The sequence below is a fragment of the Plasmodium knowlesi genome (genome assembly GCF_000006355.2).
Source record: "Plasmodium knowlesi strain H genome assembly, chromosome: 4".
Classification (NCBI taxonomy): Eukaryota; Apicomplexa; class Aconoidasida; order Haemosporida; family Plasmodiidae; genus Plasmodium; species Plasmodium knowlesi.
The window spans coordinates 528937-544885 of NC_011905.2; the positions used below are offsets into that span (position 1 = coordinate 528937).

General features: G+C 40.0%; 5 protein-coding genes across 5 annotated transcripts; 1 reads left to right on the forward strand and 4 right to left on the reverse strand.

Moving 5' to 3' along the window:
* Positions 1-141: 141 nt before the first annotated feature.
* Positions 142-6912, reverse strand: PKNH_0412200 (6-cysteine protein P230p, putative; the record flags this gene model as incomplete). Its single annotated transcript, XM_002257910.1, has 1 exon — positions 142-6912. The coding sequence occupies one exon, from the start codon at positions 6910-6912 to the stop codon at positions 142-144; it is 6771 nt and encodes a 2256-aa protein (XP_002257946.1).
* Positions 6913-8547: 1635 nt separating this feature from the next.
* On the reverse strand, positions 8548-9222 carry PKNH_0412300 (conserved Plasmodium protein, unknown function; the record flags this gene model as incomplete). The annotated part of the gene is made up of 1 exon (XM_002257911.1): positions 8548-9222. The coding sequence occupies one exon, from the start codon at positions 9220-9222 to the stop codon at positions 8548-8550; it is 675 nt and encodes a 224-aa protein (XP_002257947.1).
* A 969-nt stretch (positions 9223-10191) lies between these two features.
* PKNH_0412400 (conserved Plasmodium protein, unknown function) lies at positions 10192-11763 on the forward strand (the record flags this gene model as incomplete). The annotated part of the gene is made up of 7 exons (XM_002257912.1): positions 10192-10276; positions 10439-10556; positions 10736-10816; positions 10965-11119; positions 11264-11376; positions 11513-11577; positions 11712-11763. The coding sequence occupies 7 exons, from the start codon at positions 10192-10194 to the stop codon at positions 11761-11763; spliced, it is 669 nt and encodes a 222-aa protein (XP_002257948.1).
* Positions 11764-12174: 411 nt separating this feature from the next.
* On the reverse strand, positions 12175-13407 carry PKNH_0412500 (ribosome-recycling factor, putative; the record flags this gene model as incomplete). The annotated part of the gene is made up of 1 exon (XM_002257913.1): positions 12175-13407. One exon carries the CDS (start codon positions 13405-13407, stop codon positions 12175-12177), a length of 1233 nt encoding a protein of 410 aa, XP_002257949.1.
* A 1456-nt stretch (positions 13408-14863) lies between these two features.
* PKNH_0412600 (acyl carrier protein, putative) lies at positions 14864-15707 on the reverse strand (the record flags this gene model as incomplete). Its single annotated transcript, XM_002257914.1, has 3 exons — positions 14864-15016; positions 15182-15396; positions 15662-15707. 3 exons carry the CDS (start codon positions 15705-15707, stop codon positions 14864-14866), a joined length of 414 nt encoding a protein of 137 aa, XP_002257950.1.
* Between the last annotated feature and the right edge of the window lie 242 nt (positions 15708-15949).

Here is a 15949-nt window from a genome sequence, read left to right on the forward strand (position 1 = left end):
AGGAAAAGACAAAAGGGAAGTTTCGAATTTTTAAAAAAGATTAAAAAAAACAGTGGAAAAGGGGGTGGAAGTGATCTGTTCATTAAGGAGAAATTATATTTTTACCCCTAACACGAGTGGATTTGCCCCCCCCCCCCCTTCTCAGCGTTGCACCGAAGGCAATTTCAGGTCTACATCGCTGTACTGAATGACTGCGCCTCCGAGGCTCTTTCTGGGTGTGCCCATAACGTAAGGCTCATAATTAATTTTTATGGTGACTTCCTTGTAATCCCCCTTGGTGGAATCGTAGCACTTGCAGGAGAAGTGGCTAGAGAAGATGTGTTTCACTTGAATGAAAGAAAGAATTGGTTTGTTCTTCTCCTTATAAATAAACATATTGACTGCTTCTATTATCGAATCCTTCTTGTGAATCACGTTATCTTTAATCACACTGTCGAAACAATCTGATGGATGTAACTTGGTATGTGAAGGACACGCTAGCCCTACAATGGAATCATCCTCCACTTGTACTTCACACACATAATTCTTTGGAACTTCTTCCCACTTCTTGCTAAAATAAAAATGAGTGGAATAATCCCCCACGAAATCACATCCAAAAATATTTACATAATTTGGCTTCACCACAATTTTAACGATGCCAGTTTTTCCTCTTCTACTTTCGTTCAGGGTTAGGGAATTATCACAGGAAATAAAAAATGTTGCTTCTTTTAGTAGTAGTGGAGAAAAATGTATCGTCCCGGCATATGTGTTTTCACTCACTTCTCTTTCGTGATTAACAAATTCTATAACATCATTTATATTTTTTATTGTTAGGATATCTTTTTTTCTTTTTCCCTCCTCTTCTTTCCTCTCATCATTAGGGTGAAGAGCATTTTCTGAATCTTCTATTGTTGCTTTGGGTCTTTCCGTCTTTAGGGCAACAATTATTTTGTTACCCATGATATCGTAGTCTACCTTTATTTCATTTTTGTCTTTATCCTTTTCGTTTTCTTTTTTCTTTGGTCCATCTACTTCTTCACCGCTATTTACAGAATCCTTCGGTTTTCCCTGCACCATTTCCATAACAATTTTTTCCTTCTCCGCTTCGCTTCGCTTGTCTTTGTTGGCATCCCATTCATTCACATACACATACTCGAAGAAATTTTCTGGACTGATTTTTGATTGCCTAAAATGTTGGGCATTTCTTAGGGGGCACACAACCTTCACGGAGCTGAATTCAGATACCGCTACGGTGATTTCGTGCACCTGTTTTGTACGCATTGGGTTTAACACATTCTCCTCCTCCACATCGTCCGCATCGCCATCCTCTTCTTCTTCTTCCTCTTCCTCTGCCTCTTCCGATTCTGCTTCCAGTAGTTCCATGACAGTGATGCCAGGACCGACTTTTGCCTCCCTTAACCGCTTCTGTGCATATCCCGACATTCCTACCCCCCCATTCAGAATTTGGCGACTTCCCTTGGCCTTCTTCTCTGTGACCAACGCACCGATATCTAGTACATTCTCGGAGCTGATGTTGAGTGGCCCAGAGGAAAAGTCGTAAAAGTAGCTAGTCTGTTCGAATGCGAAGATATTGTGCGTAATTTCTTTTTTGAACCAGTTATTCAAATCATCCCCGATGATATTAATCTGGATAACACCTGTTTTTATCAGCTTCACGGAATTACATGTACAGAAAATTTTCATCGATTTTGGAATTCTCTTAGGAAGGATAATATAAGATGGGGTGTAATTAACATCATATATTTTATTTTTAAGAATGTGGACCCCTTTAAGTAGACTGTCCAGTTTGTGTGTTTCCAATTCTTTATCCACCCCTTCTATTTGTACCGACTCGAAGCAATTTTCAGGGGAGGTAAGGAAGTTATGTGGACAACTGAACCCAACGACATCATTTTCTATAGCTTCAATATTACAGTATATATTTTTTCCCTCCACTAATTCTATTTCAAATTCAAATGAATTATTTCTGTAGGTAGTTGTCATTCCAGTTGTTTGTTCCGTTTTAAATGCGGGTGAGTGGACCTGGTGATTGTTAACATCTGAGGGATCTATAAAATCACAGCCCAGAATTTTATTGCTATTTTTTTTTACAAAGATGGATGCATAACCTACTACACGATTGACTCCGTCTTCTCCCATGTTTTCACAGGAGAAACTTAAATTCTTCGATGAGTCAGAATAGGGAGATATGATAAGTTCCAGCTCCCCTTTATCGAAAAAAGAGATATTGTTTTCATTCGTTTTGTTAACAATTATGGTTCCGAAGAGGAGGTTGTTTAATCCTTTCACCATGGAGATGGGGTCGTTACCCAGACTAGACGTGTACATCAAACGGGGTGCAATAACTTGGAGTCCCTTAGGAGAGGAAATTACATTATCAGATGAAGGAGTTCCCATTCTGGGTGGACACTTAATGGCAAATTTATCGAATGCACTCAAATCGATATTGCACTTATAGACAAGGGTATGGTCAAGGTACTTTTCCACCTCGGGAGGGTTGTCCCGATAATGCTGAATCTGTTTCTTTACATATTCTATGTATTGCTTCTTCATTATTTCCTTTCTTAGTTTAAGATTTAAGCTGAAGTGTGTAAATCCATCATGTTGGTATAGTAAAATATCCTGTAGATACTTCTCCAAGAGTTTCTCCATGTCTATATTAGATCGATTCATAATGTTGTAATGCTTTTCAGTAAAATCACATACATAAGTATCTTTGGAATAATAGGGGGGAATGTCCATAACTAGCTTCTTCTCCGAATCATATTTTTCCTTCGATGTGGAAGACGGGTTCTGAGGTAGGTTCAAGTATATGGTTCCCACATTTTTACTATTGTAATCTTCACAAGTGCAGTAAAAGTTCAGATCCTTTATGTTACTCATTTTAGATATAATCAAAAAGGCTGATGAATTTTTCAACAAATAGTTTGTATTAATTACCTTAACATCATTAAAAATATTTTCGACGTTTTCTATATTCTCCTGATCCATGGTACTTCTTATATATACGCTATGGAAGCAGTTGTCTGGATTAATTTTCCCATTAGGACAATTCAAACTAACGATAATATTTTCCTTCAACTTTACATGGCACTCCTTATTATCCTTCGTTAGGGAGTGTACCTCAGAGTAGTAGAAGGTTTTGTTTGAATTCCCAGAGAAATCACATCCATAGAATTTTTTCTTCGTTATCCTTTTCGGAATTTTAACAACGACAATTCCCTTTTTCCCTTTTTTATTTCCAAGGGTCGTTTCTGAATTATCACATAAAAGCTTTATGATTATGTCATCTTTCACAATCAGCGGGGTGATGAATGTGAATATTCCCTTTTCTCCGAACTTTTTACTTCGATCCAGAATTATCGTTCCAGGGAGGATGTCCTGCAACTTTTTCTCACTATTCAGATGTATTACATCTTCATATTCTTTCGGAACGTACTTTATCTGCTTGTATTTACTTAGCTCCTCTTCGCTCAGAGGTTCATCCTGTAGTGGCAGAGCACCATGGAACCCACTTCGGGTGGTCAACCCAACAGTGCTAGCAACACTTCCAACACTACGCATTCGGAGCACATTATTCAATCGGTCTGCACCAGATGGATTGAAGTTCCTAGGACAAATTACCTCCACGAGACTCAGATTTTCCTCCAAATCAACGAAACAGGATTTTATGGCGGGTAACTCGTCTTGTGGAGCCAAGGAACTATCCTCCCTTGTAAAATCACAAATATGTTTCTTCCTCATTATTGGAGTTGGTCTCCTATTGATGAATTCGCTTCCTATGAGAAAATCCGACTCGTAGAGATGGTCGATTTTTTGTACATTCGTTATTCCCCTATTGGACGTATTCAACTCGATGTTAATTTTATTCTCCTTTTTCAGAGGTGCTGCTAACCCGGCTTCTGCCGATGGTGGTGCTTCTACATTACAGTAGCAGAAAATGTTAAGGTAACCGACAAAGCTTTGCGGAATCTTCAAGTAGGAGATTCCCCTATCATTGGTGAAGTTTTTGAATTCCTTATCATAAGTGCTGATTTGTACAAGTTCATCCGAACTGTTGTATGCTTCTTGAAAACAACCAGAGGGAGTTAAATATAACCCGCTTTCAATTGGACATATAATTCCTATGTATTCAATTTCTCCATTACTTTGTACAACACAATCCTCTTTAGAACCTACTTTTATTTTTTTTTTCAAAATACTATTTTCTTCCTTATTCTTGTAGAAGTGGCATCCATCAACTGCTTTTCCTTCTTTCCTCAGGTGCACAGACATAACACCGTTATTTCCTGTATTTCCCATTTTTTTCGTTTTATCATTAATACAAGCAAATTCGATGATAGCATTTCTTTTTATGTAAGGTGGAAGTTGGAAGATAAATAAACCATGGTGGATACTGTTAGGGAGTCCTAAGTGACTGGCGTACATTTGATTGATTTCTTCATCTTCATCTGGTGGTAGGGATGGATCTTGCACTCCTGCATCTGTCTTTCTGATCCTAGCTATTTTTATACGAACAGTATCTTTGATTAGAACCCCTGGAATCATTTCATCGATTCTTTTTACAGTTTGCATGTATCGGTTGATTACGTAGGAGGGGGCATCTTTCGGAAGGTGAAAGGACTTATAGTAGTTGTTTCTCTTTTTTCCAAAGGCCCTTATTTGGTCTATTATTCCTGGGTTTCCATACTTGAAAAGCAAATCGGAGAGAATTTTTTCATTTCGTTCATCGATCAGATTGGTAGGACACACTAGGGCTATGTATTCCATCGGCTTTGGAAAAACCTCACAGATGTAGTTTATTGGCTTCTTCCTCGTTGGCTTAAGGACAGAATTGTTTTGCATGAAATCGCACAGGTGAGTCTTCATCGGGTGCGATACCACAGATTCATATGGCACCTTTGGAATATCATTGTAATCATACAGTTGGTCTTCATTTATGTAATTCACAATCACTCTCTTTTCTATCTTACTTTGATCATCCTCCTTAACACAGAAGCACTCAAACGAGTAGGATCTGCTCAGGCTACTAGTAAAGGCGGCTAACGATAAAGTTGGATCCTTGTAAGAATAGATAACTATATTTTGTGCAAAGAGATCTCCTAACGGGTACAGGTACCCAAGGTAATACATCTCCGTAAAACAATATTTTGGTTTCTTCACAGTTCCTTCTGGGCATCGAAATCCAAAGCTACTATTCGAAGTGACATTAATTTCGCACTCATCCCCTTTGATGTATGTGTTGAGGTAATCATACAATTTGGAACTCCTAAAATCGCAAAAGGAGACCTTCTTGTCTTTTAAGTTTGTTTTCACGTAGAGTAAAATGTTAGCCTTTTGAAATTTATCTTTTGTTTTATTAGGAATAACACATTCGATGATCAGGGGGTGTGGACCATGGTTGATATATGAAGTCATGAAGTATTTATAATCTGGAAATCTCCAACGTAGGTTCTCTATGTGTACATCTTTCGATAAGAAGGTGATATCACTAAAATCTTTCAGAGGGTGGGTAACATTTAGATACCTCACGGTCTCTACTGGCTCAGGTAACTGAATCTGCTTTTTGGTTTCTGATTCACAGTTGTACATGAAGAGAGAGAACTCGTTGATAGTTCTTTCGCACACCTGTGTGGATTTCTTTTTCCCCTCATCATATTCGAAATGACAAACCTTGAAGGGAACTCCGTTAAAGTATTGGAATTCCTTTTTGTCTGGTTCTATAAAGTAGGTATCAGTGTTCGGACTCACCTCGGCCTCCCCGAATGTAACCTTTTTCTTTTTCCCCTTATAAGTGAATGAACAGGAAAATTGAATTTCTTCCTCGAAGTATTCATCATTGATATAAAAATATCGAAGCTTAAATTGGGGTCTATCCAATATTAGGCATCTAGAAAACTGGTATTCAATTTCTAGCGCAAGTTCCTTTTCTTCCGAATAAACCACTTTGAAACAATTTTCTGGATCTAGTTCTGCATCTGCCAACTTGAATCCTAAGACTCTGTTTTTGAAACTTTCAAATTCATACTCATCTACATTTTCGTCCACTATTTGTTCGAAAAATTCTTTATCCTCAGGATCTGTACTCAGGCCTACTATTCTTTCACTACTACGAGGGATTCGAATGCGCACCCTGATCAAATCCTCAAAAGTGTATGTCTCATTTATTTCTGTGTTGGCACAGGTAATCAAAATATCAGTAATTTCTCTGGTAAAGGGAGGTGCAAAGAATTCAAGAATCCCGGTGGACATGACGTTCTTCATCCCCCAACTAGCTTCGTCTGAATAAAATAAAAGTGGGTAATCCATGGAGGCCAACCTTTCTCCATGTTCTACCGTTATTATTTTATGGAGAGCATCACTAGGTTGGGTAATGATGTGAGAGAAATTTAGAGTCGGCTTGAAGCATATCACTACGATTCTGTGTAGGGTCATAATGTGGTTTACAAAAATTTCATTTTTTCCATTATTTCTCTTTTTTCCCTTAACGAAGTAGTCAAACAGATTCACCACTGTGTGCTTCTCGTCTTCCTTAGTAACATATGGTAACAGGTCTTTGTTTGTCTCATCGTCGGAAAGTTTTCTCACCTTGTTCATTTTTAATTTTTGTAACAGTTCTGCATGATTTCCCTTACTCTTGGCGCCTTCCCCTTCCTCCTCTTCATCATCATCTTCATTGTCATCGTCATCATCTTGGTTTACCTTTCCCTTTTTTCTACACCCAATTTGGAGAAATAAACAGAGGCCTTTGCTCCCCCCACGCCCCTTCCATATATCTGTTACGTAGCTGTACTCATTGCTCCCCACTGCACCGCTTCTCCAACCGAGCAGCTGCTTGATGCCTCCGTAAGTGGCCAGGAAGGCCACAACCACAGCGCCATACAATAACAGGCCACTCACCGCCCTGGCCATGCTCATCGTGTCCGTTCTCCAGGAGGGGAGCAATGAGCGATGTTGCTCCTCTCTTGGTGATCACCTCTTAACGTTTTTTCTAAGGGTCTTCTCTAAGGGTGTCTTTAGCTTTGTCGTTAATTTTTACCAAAAATTTTACCCTATATTTTTACCCTATTTTTTACCCTATTTTTTACCCTATATTTTTACCCTATTTTTTTACCCTATATTTTTACCCTATATTTTACCCTATTTTTTTACCCTATTTTTTTACCCTATTTTTTTACCCTATTTTTTTACCCTATTTTTTTACCCTATTTTTTTACCCTATTTTTTTACCCTAATTTCCTCTTTGCTTCCTTCTCTTCGCTGTCCACCCCACTTTCGTAGATGACACGAGCGGCTGTTCGTTCTCCCCCGAGAGCGGTGCGCACGTAGGTACTTATACACTCACATATGAACGTGTACCTACGCATGCCCCGTCTGCACCTAAAGCCGAAGAGACTTCTAGCACATGCGACTCTGCTTTGGTGCTTCTTCGGCGCCGAGCTCGTTGTACCTCCCACAGTTATTCTAATTTGCCTACCTTAACGTTTTACTCCTTCGTTCCTGCATCATTGCGTTCGCCCTTTAGCTGATTGATCCACTATTTGTCTCCTTTTTTTTTTTTTTTTTTTTTTTTTTTTTTTTTTTTTTTCTATAATTTTACTTTTTTTTAGGGGGTCTTTCATATGCACATCATTAGAGTCACCTTTGAAATTTTCACCTACATGTGAAGAAAAATAAGTCGGCACGCTGGCACCACGCAGTGCGATGCAGCGATGATGAAGGTACTTTTCTCTAATGTCAGTATTGGCTAGCTCTTCCAATCGAACCGTTAGATACACACACCCTGTGCGTTAGGGGTCACGGGTGTACTTCTACACATCTGGAGTGAGAGAGAGAGAGAAAAAAAAAAAAAAAAAAAAAGAAAGAAGGAAGGAAGGAAGAAGAAGAAAATTAAAACTACGTTTTTTCCAACTCGGTTGCCTGTCTTTCACGTTCCTATCGGTATGCATATGTACACACGACTTCTCAGAGACCGCACCTCCCTTTGTCTTGTAAGCGATGCGATTTCACTACCCATAATAACGGCACTGCGGAGGGGACGCAAATCTGGACCGGGGGGGAATTGATTTCTTCCTGCTTCCTTCCAGGGGGAGGAGATACGCGTCGTACCTTCTACGTTGAGCCCCCACTTTCGGCGTTTCATTTTGGAATGCACTTCTTGATGTTCCTTCTCTCTCCCTCCACTCTGATTCTAATCATTTGGAGAGTTCCAAAATTGGAGAAAGCCCCCTCCGGGAAGCTACCAGTTGTTATCACAAAAAATTGGTCTCACGAGCACACTCGTATGTATAAACAGTGGGCACAAGCTCTGTCGGTAATCAGGCACCTTTCACATCTCCCATCTTTGGTCTCAGCGCAGTGGGAGTGAAAAGGTTGCCAAAGGGAAGTGGAAGAGCCAATTTTATGAACAAAAAAAAAAAAAAAAAAAAAAAAAAAAAAAAAAAGGAAAAAAAAGGAAAAAAAAAGAATGCAAAGTGAACGAATAAAAGGCTAAAGCGGTACGCAAATTTACAGATGTGCATCTGCCATGATAAATTCTGAATGTTTCTATCCACTGGGAGCAGGCCCTCTCGTCTGTCCCCCCGCTTGCTGCATACCCTCCGTGAAGTGTCTGGATATGGACAAGGATAAGAAAAATATGGCCACATAAATCCAGTATTTGCGAATAAAAGATTTCGGCTTCTCCTTTTTAGCTTCCTCATTCGGCTTGCTCTTTGACTTGGCAGCATTCTCCCCCGTTTTTAAGTTAGCCACGGTGATGGGTACTGACACGGACAAAACTTTAACGGCCAACATGCCGGAGAATATCTGCGTGTCTTCTTCTAACTCTTCACTCGTTCTGTAGTTTAAAATATGGGGTAAGTAGTTATTATTTAATCCTATAAGTAAGAAAAAATCATCCACGTTTTGAATTTTCTTTTTTCCTACATATGTCTGTATGCATGTCTTCTCATCTGCGTCATCACATAATTGAAATAGGACGTAGTCAAAATTGGGTCTCTTTAATTGTTCAATGAGTTTATCCTTTTCTTGTTCATAGGCATTTGAGGTGTTGAAAATTTGATTTTTGTTCAGTACGAATTGTCCTAACTGATTCCATTTTGCGCTTTCCCCTGGGTACGTGTTTATTTGATAATTCAGTTGGATTAGGCTTTTATTGCACAGGGCGAGTGGTAAGAGTAGCATCACCTGTGAGAGGAGGGCGAGGAGTCTGAGCCCCATTTTCCTCGAATTCTCTCTCTCTATTTTTTTTTTGTGTGTTTGCTTGAAGCAGGGCCAAGGGGGTTATCTCTTCTCCCGTTGAACCTTCTTGATAAAGAAGGGATGTTTTCTTGCGGGTTGTGACCGCGACACAGATGAAGTGATGCAAAGGGGACCCCCCCTTAAAATGTGCCTAACACGCGTCACAAGGGTGAAGAACTGCACGAATATACACTTGGCATCACTACTCTTTATGAGAAAAAAAAAAAAAAAGGCGTCTCATATTTTAATCAATTTTTCACCTGCACTGCTCAGAAAAAAAAAACAACCATGCAATGTATCCATTCTATGCAAAAGGGGGAATAAAAAAAAAAAAAAAAAAAAAAAAAAAACAGCCAAAATGAAACTTCATACGGCGCAATTTTGTTCATATTTCACCTGAACCGTTCAGAAAAAATTGCCAAAAAATGTGAACATTCCAGGAGAAAAAAAAAAAAAAAAAAAATAAGAAAAAAAGAAAAAAAGAACGAAATGAAAATCACGTGTTTACGTGTTGCACTTTCTCTGTGTACCAACAGTTATATAAGTATAGGAGATTCCTTGAGGGGCACGTCGAAATTCTTCTTCTCCGCCCTAAAAAAGGATTCCCCATTTTTGCATGTAAAGGATTAACATCATGAGAGGTGTATTATATACAACATTACTAACGGTGGAGCAGCGTTTTTTTTTCACTTTGAACGCATTTTAAAAGGGCAGGTAGAGAGCTACATTATATATGTAAAACCCATTCTTGAATGGAAAGAGAAAAAGATTAGCGTGCTTCTCTCACCCTCTCCCTTCCTACATGGCGTTATAAATAACAAGCATATCATATAAATAAACCGTCATATGCACGAAGCAACCACGTGAGGATGTTTCGCAAAACGAAGAAGGAAAAATCTATTTGCAAATTTGTTCACATTTACGCGCATCAAAAAGTAGAATGGTAATATGGCCCAAAACCCATGGTATGTTCAAAAGTCGAAGGCACTAAGAACGAGCAAATTGGGAAAAATCATTAACAAGTTCAATGAAGGTTAGGGCTTCCACATACTTCCCCAGTGCACCTACAAGGATGTCATTTCACTGGCACAAGGCATGCGTGCCCACCTACACGATTGGTTCCCTATCCAATTTTTTTTGCACCACGTAACTATGCCATACACATATATGCTAACTGCCCCCCCGCTTACCACAGATTACGACCACTTGATGTACATGTCCAAATTTATGAACATAAGAAATACGCTGGAGAAAATTTACAATAATTCGGAATTGATAATTAACAAAAAGACCTTCAGCATAGTTCGGATAAGGTAAAAACCTTTCTCTCCTCATAAGAATATAGAAACTCTTGTATGTGCATACATTTGTACATTCCTCCTTCTGTGCATGTGTTCAAACAAGTATATTCATTCCCTCTCATACATAAACATACCTGCCTCGCTTTCCCCTTCGCACCTCCCCCCCTTTTTTTTTATGTCATTCTCATCAGCTGTGTGGCCCAATTGCAACCGAGATACATAAACAATGTGAAGGATGGATTAAGCATCTACCTTTCCAATTTTATGCTCAAGTAATAAGAATTAGCATCCCCTTCCCTTTTTTGCACACCCCTGAGGCGTTGTGTAGATGTGTTATGAGGATGATGAGTTGGAAGATTGCTTTGCTCAAATGTGTTGCACCTTTTTTTTTTTTTTTTTTTTTTTTTTTCCTACACGCAGGGCTAACCACGATGTGGAAGGATTCGCCATATGCTTCAACAGCATCAAGGTGAAGGAGAAGGAGCCCAAAGTTATCAACGGCGAGGCGTCTGTGATGTTCTTAAAGATAACCTTCAATCTTCTGCTTCTGGTGCTGAAGGAAGACTACCGGATAAGTAAGCCATCAAACGACGAAAAAAAGAAAAAACACGTAGAACAGTACAAGTATTAGCTCACTTGATTTACCGTACGATATTGTAACTGTCGTTGGAAACGCACACAGAACATCTACCAACTCCACCTTTTTCCCCCTTTCCCAGAGGTCCAAATTAATAAAATAGAACCACTAAAGATTCACCTGGACGTTTTTGGAATCGTCGAAGCTACCTTCCCGGAGGAAGTGTTTCAGAAATTCTGCTACAATTCAAAAAATGTAAAAATTCAAGGCGCCTTAACTGGGCGCTGTTGTGTGGGGAGAGGAGTTCCACTGCCGGTTATAAGTTAAGATTATGTATATGCCCGTATACATGTGTCTCTTCCTCATCCCCCATGTACTTCTCCCGTCACAGAACACATTCATGAAGGACAACAAGACTTATTCCCTCAACGATATTATTAACTTCACGATAAAAAGGTACGCTATAAGGGGAGAGAGAAAAAATAATTCCACCCATGGGATTGTCACCCAGGAGGGGCAAAACACCATTTCTCCACTTCATCTGTCTGGCGCTCCCTCCCCCCTTCACCCCTTCCACCCCACCGATGCAGCGTTACCTACTCACCGTGCGGATCGAATGTGAAGCTCATTGGATGCATTTAGGGCAACGCGGAGGAGGTAACACTCTCTCTCCACTTTCTCCATATATTGTTTTAGTAACCCGGTAATGTAGACCCATCAAATGTGTTCAAAGATTCGGTAAAGCACATGCGCCGCTTCTTTCAAGCCACTTTTTCCAAATCACTTTTTCCATACCACTTCTTTCAAACCACTTTTCTCAAACCACTTTTTCCATACCACTTTTTTCAAACCATTTTTTTTTTTCTGACAATTTTTACCACGTGCGAATGCCTCCACTCGATCGCCTGTTTGTGCATTTGTTGAAAAACTAAAAAGAATAATAACGGAAAAAAAAAAAAAAAAAAATTATCAAATTAGTGACAATTCTGCGAATATCACGAGAAAGTACAAACGAATGGCCGTGTAAATGAAGGCATAACACATCCCACCATCTCAGCGGAGCTCGTTCAGGATGGCCTCAATACGCTTGCGCGTCTGGTCATGTAGACTCTGTATATGATTTCTTTGCATAAAGTAAATATCCTTCCCAATTCGCCCTCGCATCTTGTCCAGTTTTGTTAACATTTGTTTCCTTACATTTCGCAAGGTCGCCTTGGAGTCCTCAATTTTTTCCTTTATTTTTATTCGTATTTCGTTTTTTAAGTTTTCCGATAGAGGAGGGACAACTGCATAGACCGATCTGTCTTTCACGTAGAACTTAAGTTCTTTGTACTCCTTGACGAAGTGGTTGTATATGAAGTTAACATAGTAAGGGTCAAAGGGAGTTATCATAAATAGATTTTCCTTCTTCTTAATATGACTTATGTGCTTAATTATAAGAATTTGATCATTTATTTTAATTTTTTCGTTTTCAAACATGGTGTTGGATATGCTACTTAGATTAAATCTGTAGGATTCCTTCTTGATATAGTTGTAAACGCTTTCCATTTTTTCTGCGCATGTTTTGTTTAGGGTATCTAGGTCTTCTTCTGTGACAGGCTCTTCGTCGTCTTGTTCGTCCTCATCATCGAGGGAGGTGTTTTCCATTGAAGAGGCATCTTCCGTGAGGTCTTCCTCATTGGACAGGAGTTCCTCTTCCGTGTCTCTGTCTGCATGAACACCGTCACCTTGCCGCTTTTGTTGCTCCTCCTCCTTCAAGCTAGACTTTATTTTGATATTATTACGCAGGTACAGGTCTGTTACTTTGTTTTTTCCCCCCCATGTTTCCTTTCCCATGTTTTCTCTTTGGTTTTTCTGAGTATTTCTTTGTTGTCCTGGGCGAGGGTTAGAGTTGCCTTTTCCTTCCATCCCCTCGTCTGCCTCATCATCATCATCCTCATCGTCGTCATCATCATCCCCCGTGGACAACTTATGTCTGCTCATAATTCCCCCCATCTGGAGTAACGCCTCTTTGTTCTTTCCCTTCTTCTTCCCATGTGCATACATCTGGTTGTGATTGTTCCTCTCCGTATTGCTCCTCTTGGTGAAGTTGTTCATTCGCGGATGGTCCTTAGAGAACCCCTTCTTTGCGCTGTTCCTACGAGATAGAAATGCTTCTAATGTAGGTGCGCGTTTTAAAACGAACCCGTGACATATCGCCTTGGTGGTGATGTTGCAAAGGGGAGTTATCAAGAGGAGGTACCACAGCACCGTCTTTGAGAGGCGGTTCCTTTTGGAGAGTGCCATTTGGAAAACTGTGCGGGTCATCTTCAAATGGCTTCTTCTGCACTACATGCGTTTTTACTCTTGATGATAACGTTAACAGATAGGAGGGGGGGGGGTTATTTTCCACTCCTACATTCCCCCTTTCAAATGACACAGAAGTGATGTCACTCTGATGGGAGCTTCAACTTCCTCAGATACATGCACATGTCAACGTTCTTTCGTTTTGTTGTAACTTTTGCGACACATGTCCATCTGTCATTCTTCTTACGTTGGGAAGTGAACTCACATTTGCCACTTCCCCGTCGGCCTTCAAGGAAGAGAGAGAGAAAAAAAAAAAAAAAAAAAAAAAAAAAAGGGAATAGTTGAGTTGGTTTGCCATTGGGGAGAATTACCTTCGGGTGAGGAATCCCCCCCACTGGTTAGTTACCCCTTTTTATATTTCCACAATTTTCATTTTTTTTTTTTTTTTTCTTTTTTTCTACACAAACATGCTTTGGAAGAAAATTTTAAAAGGGTCGTATAAGTAACCTATTAATCATAGCACAATGCCTAGATGAGGAACGCAAAAGTTTATGTCGCATTGCCTACTATGTGTTGTGTTCCTCGTTTAAGTGAAACGATCTCGCTTCTTCGACTTTCGCGAAAAAGAAAAAAAAAAAAAAAAAAAAAAAAAAAAAAAAAGTGATTCCGCGTCGGTGTGTATATGGGAGATACGTTTTCTTGTAGTGGGAACCACGTGAAGAAAGAGAAACCCGAGGGGGCGAAAAAGTAGAAGGAACAGAATTGGAAGAAAGTGGGGACTTCTTATCTTCCTCCCACGTAGCATTGTTCTTGTGAGGGTCAATGGCCCCCTTCTATAATAGGTTAACTAGTTTGAGGTGAGCACACTGATAAGCTTAGTTTACACCAGGCGGGTGCTTCCTCAGGGAAAGTAAAAGAGTAGGAATTTTATCACCGGGAAAAGGATACACACCAGGATGGCCTGTTGCCGTGTGACAATGCATGTATGTCTCCCCCTCCAGGATGAAACCACCACAACGGTGGATCACATTGGGGTGTATAAGCCGCAAAGAATTTTATTTGCATTTCATTTATATATATATATATATATATAATTTTTTTTTTCCAGTTTTTGAATAGAGAAAAATGTTGACAATAAAAAGGAGAGCCAAATGTTGGATGTAACTGAGTGCATGCCCAAAAGGTGGGTACCTCTTTGGATGTGATGGTTAAATGGAGCAGAGAGGTGTCCAAGTGGCAGATGTAGGGAGAAGAGCTGGGCTTACTTATGCTGATTTCTTCCCCTCCCCCTTCTTGTTCATTTTCTCCGCTTTGCCTCGTCCCTGTCGGGGCGCCTACACGTTGATATTACCCCTCAAGCATGTCATCATTTTTTGTCCATTGAGAAGGGACAACTCTGGGAAGACCTCCGACACTTTTTTTTTTTTTTTTTTTTTTTTTTTTTTCTTCGTAATTTTCACACATCCGATTTTTTGTTTTTCTCAATAAAGTCTATCGCATCCTGGACGGTGTTTATCTTCAATGCATCTTGATCCGAGATTGTTATGTTGAATTTTTCCTCGAGGGCCATGATAAGTTCAACTATGTCTAGGCTGTCCGCCCCTAGATCCTGCATTGCGATGTTGTTGGTGGTGGTGGTGTTAGAATGTGTTATGATGTAGTGATGGTGAGGAGCATGTATAGCAACAATGGATGGTAGAGAAAATAAATCGTTTACATTTATATTTTCCACATTGATATCGACCAACCGAGTGGACACTAATTATGAACACACCTTGGTAAAATTGGATTCCATTTGTATTTTTTCTTCCTCCACTGACAGTTGCTTAGAAATCACTTTCTTTATGTCATCAAATGTGCTCCCTAAGGAATAGGTGTAACCTCTTCTGCGCTCACTGCCCTTATCATTTTTTCTGTTCCTGTAGTTTAGGCATCCTTTGCGATTGGCCGTGTCCTGGCACAGCCGGTTGTTTCCTGAGTGTCGGAAAGCTGCAAGGGGGGGGAACAACCATGTGAGGAAATCGGTGAAGTGGTTAATCGGTGGTGATAGAATTGGTAGTGGTAGAATCAGTGGTGATAGAATTGGTAGTGGTAGAATCAGTGGTGATAGAATTGGTAGTGGTAGAATCAGTGGTGATAGAATTGGTAGTGGTAGAATCAGTGGTGATAGAATTGGTAGTGGTAGAATCAGTGGTGATGGGGCAATTTGGCTGCCCCTTCTGTAGGTAAAACGCAACACTCACGTAATGCTTACCGAACACGCCGCATACGAAAACGAACCAAACCAATATTGCCTTCATGATAGTTCTATGTGTGGGGTGCCAAATGGGGTGTTGCCTTTGGTCCTTGCTTAATTTTTTTTTTTTTTTTTTCTTCCCTTTAGTTTTGTTAGCTGTACGTCCAGTTTATCGCTCAGTAACGTTCGCCTCCTTTCGGGATACTCAACTTTGGTTGTCCTCTTTTATCAACCGTTTGGCGTAGTTCCCACGTGGGCACTCACAAGTGTGTCGGTGCGCGGAAAGCGTTGTGTCCACTTGAGAGC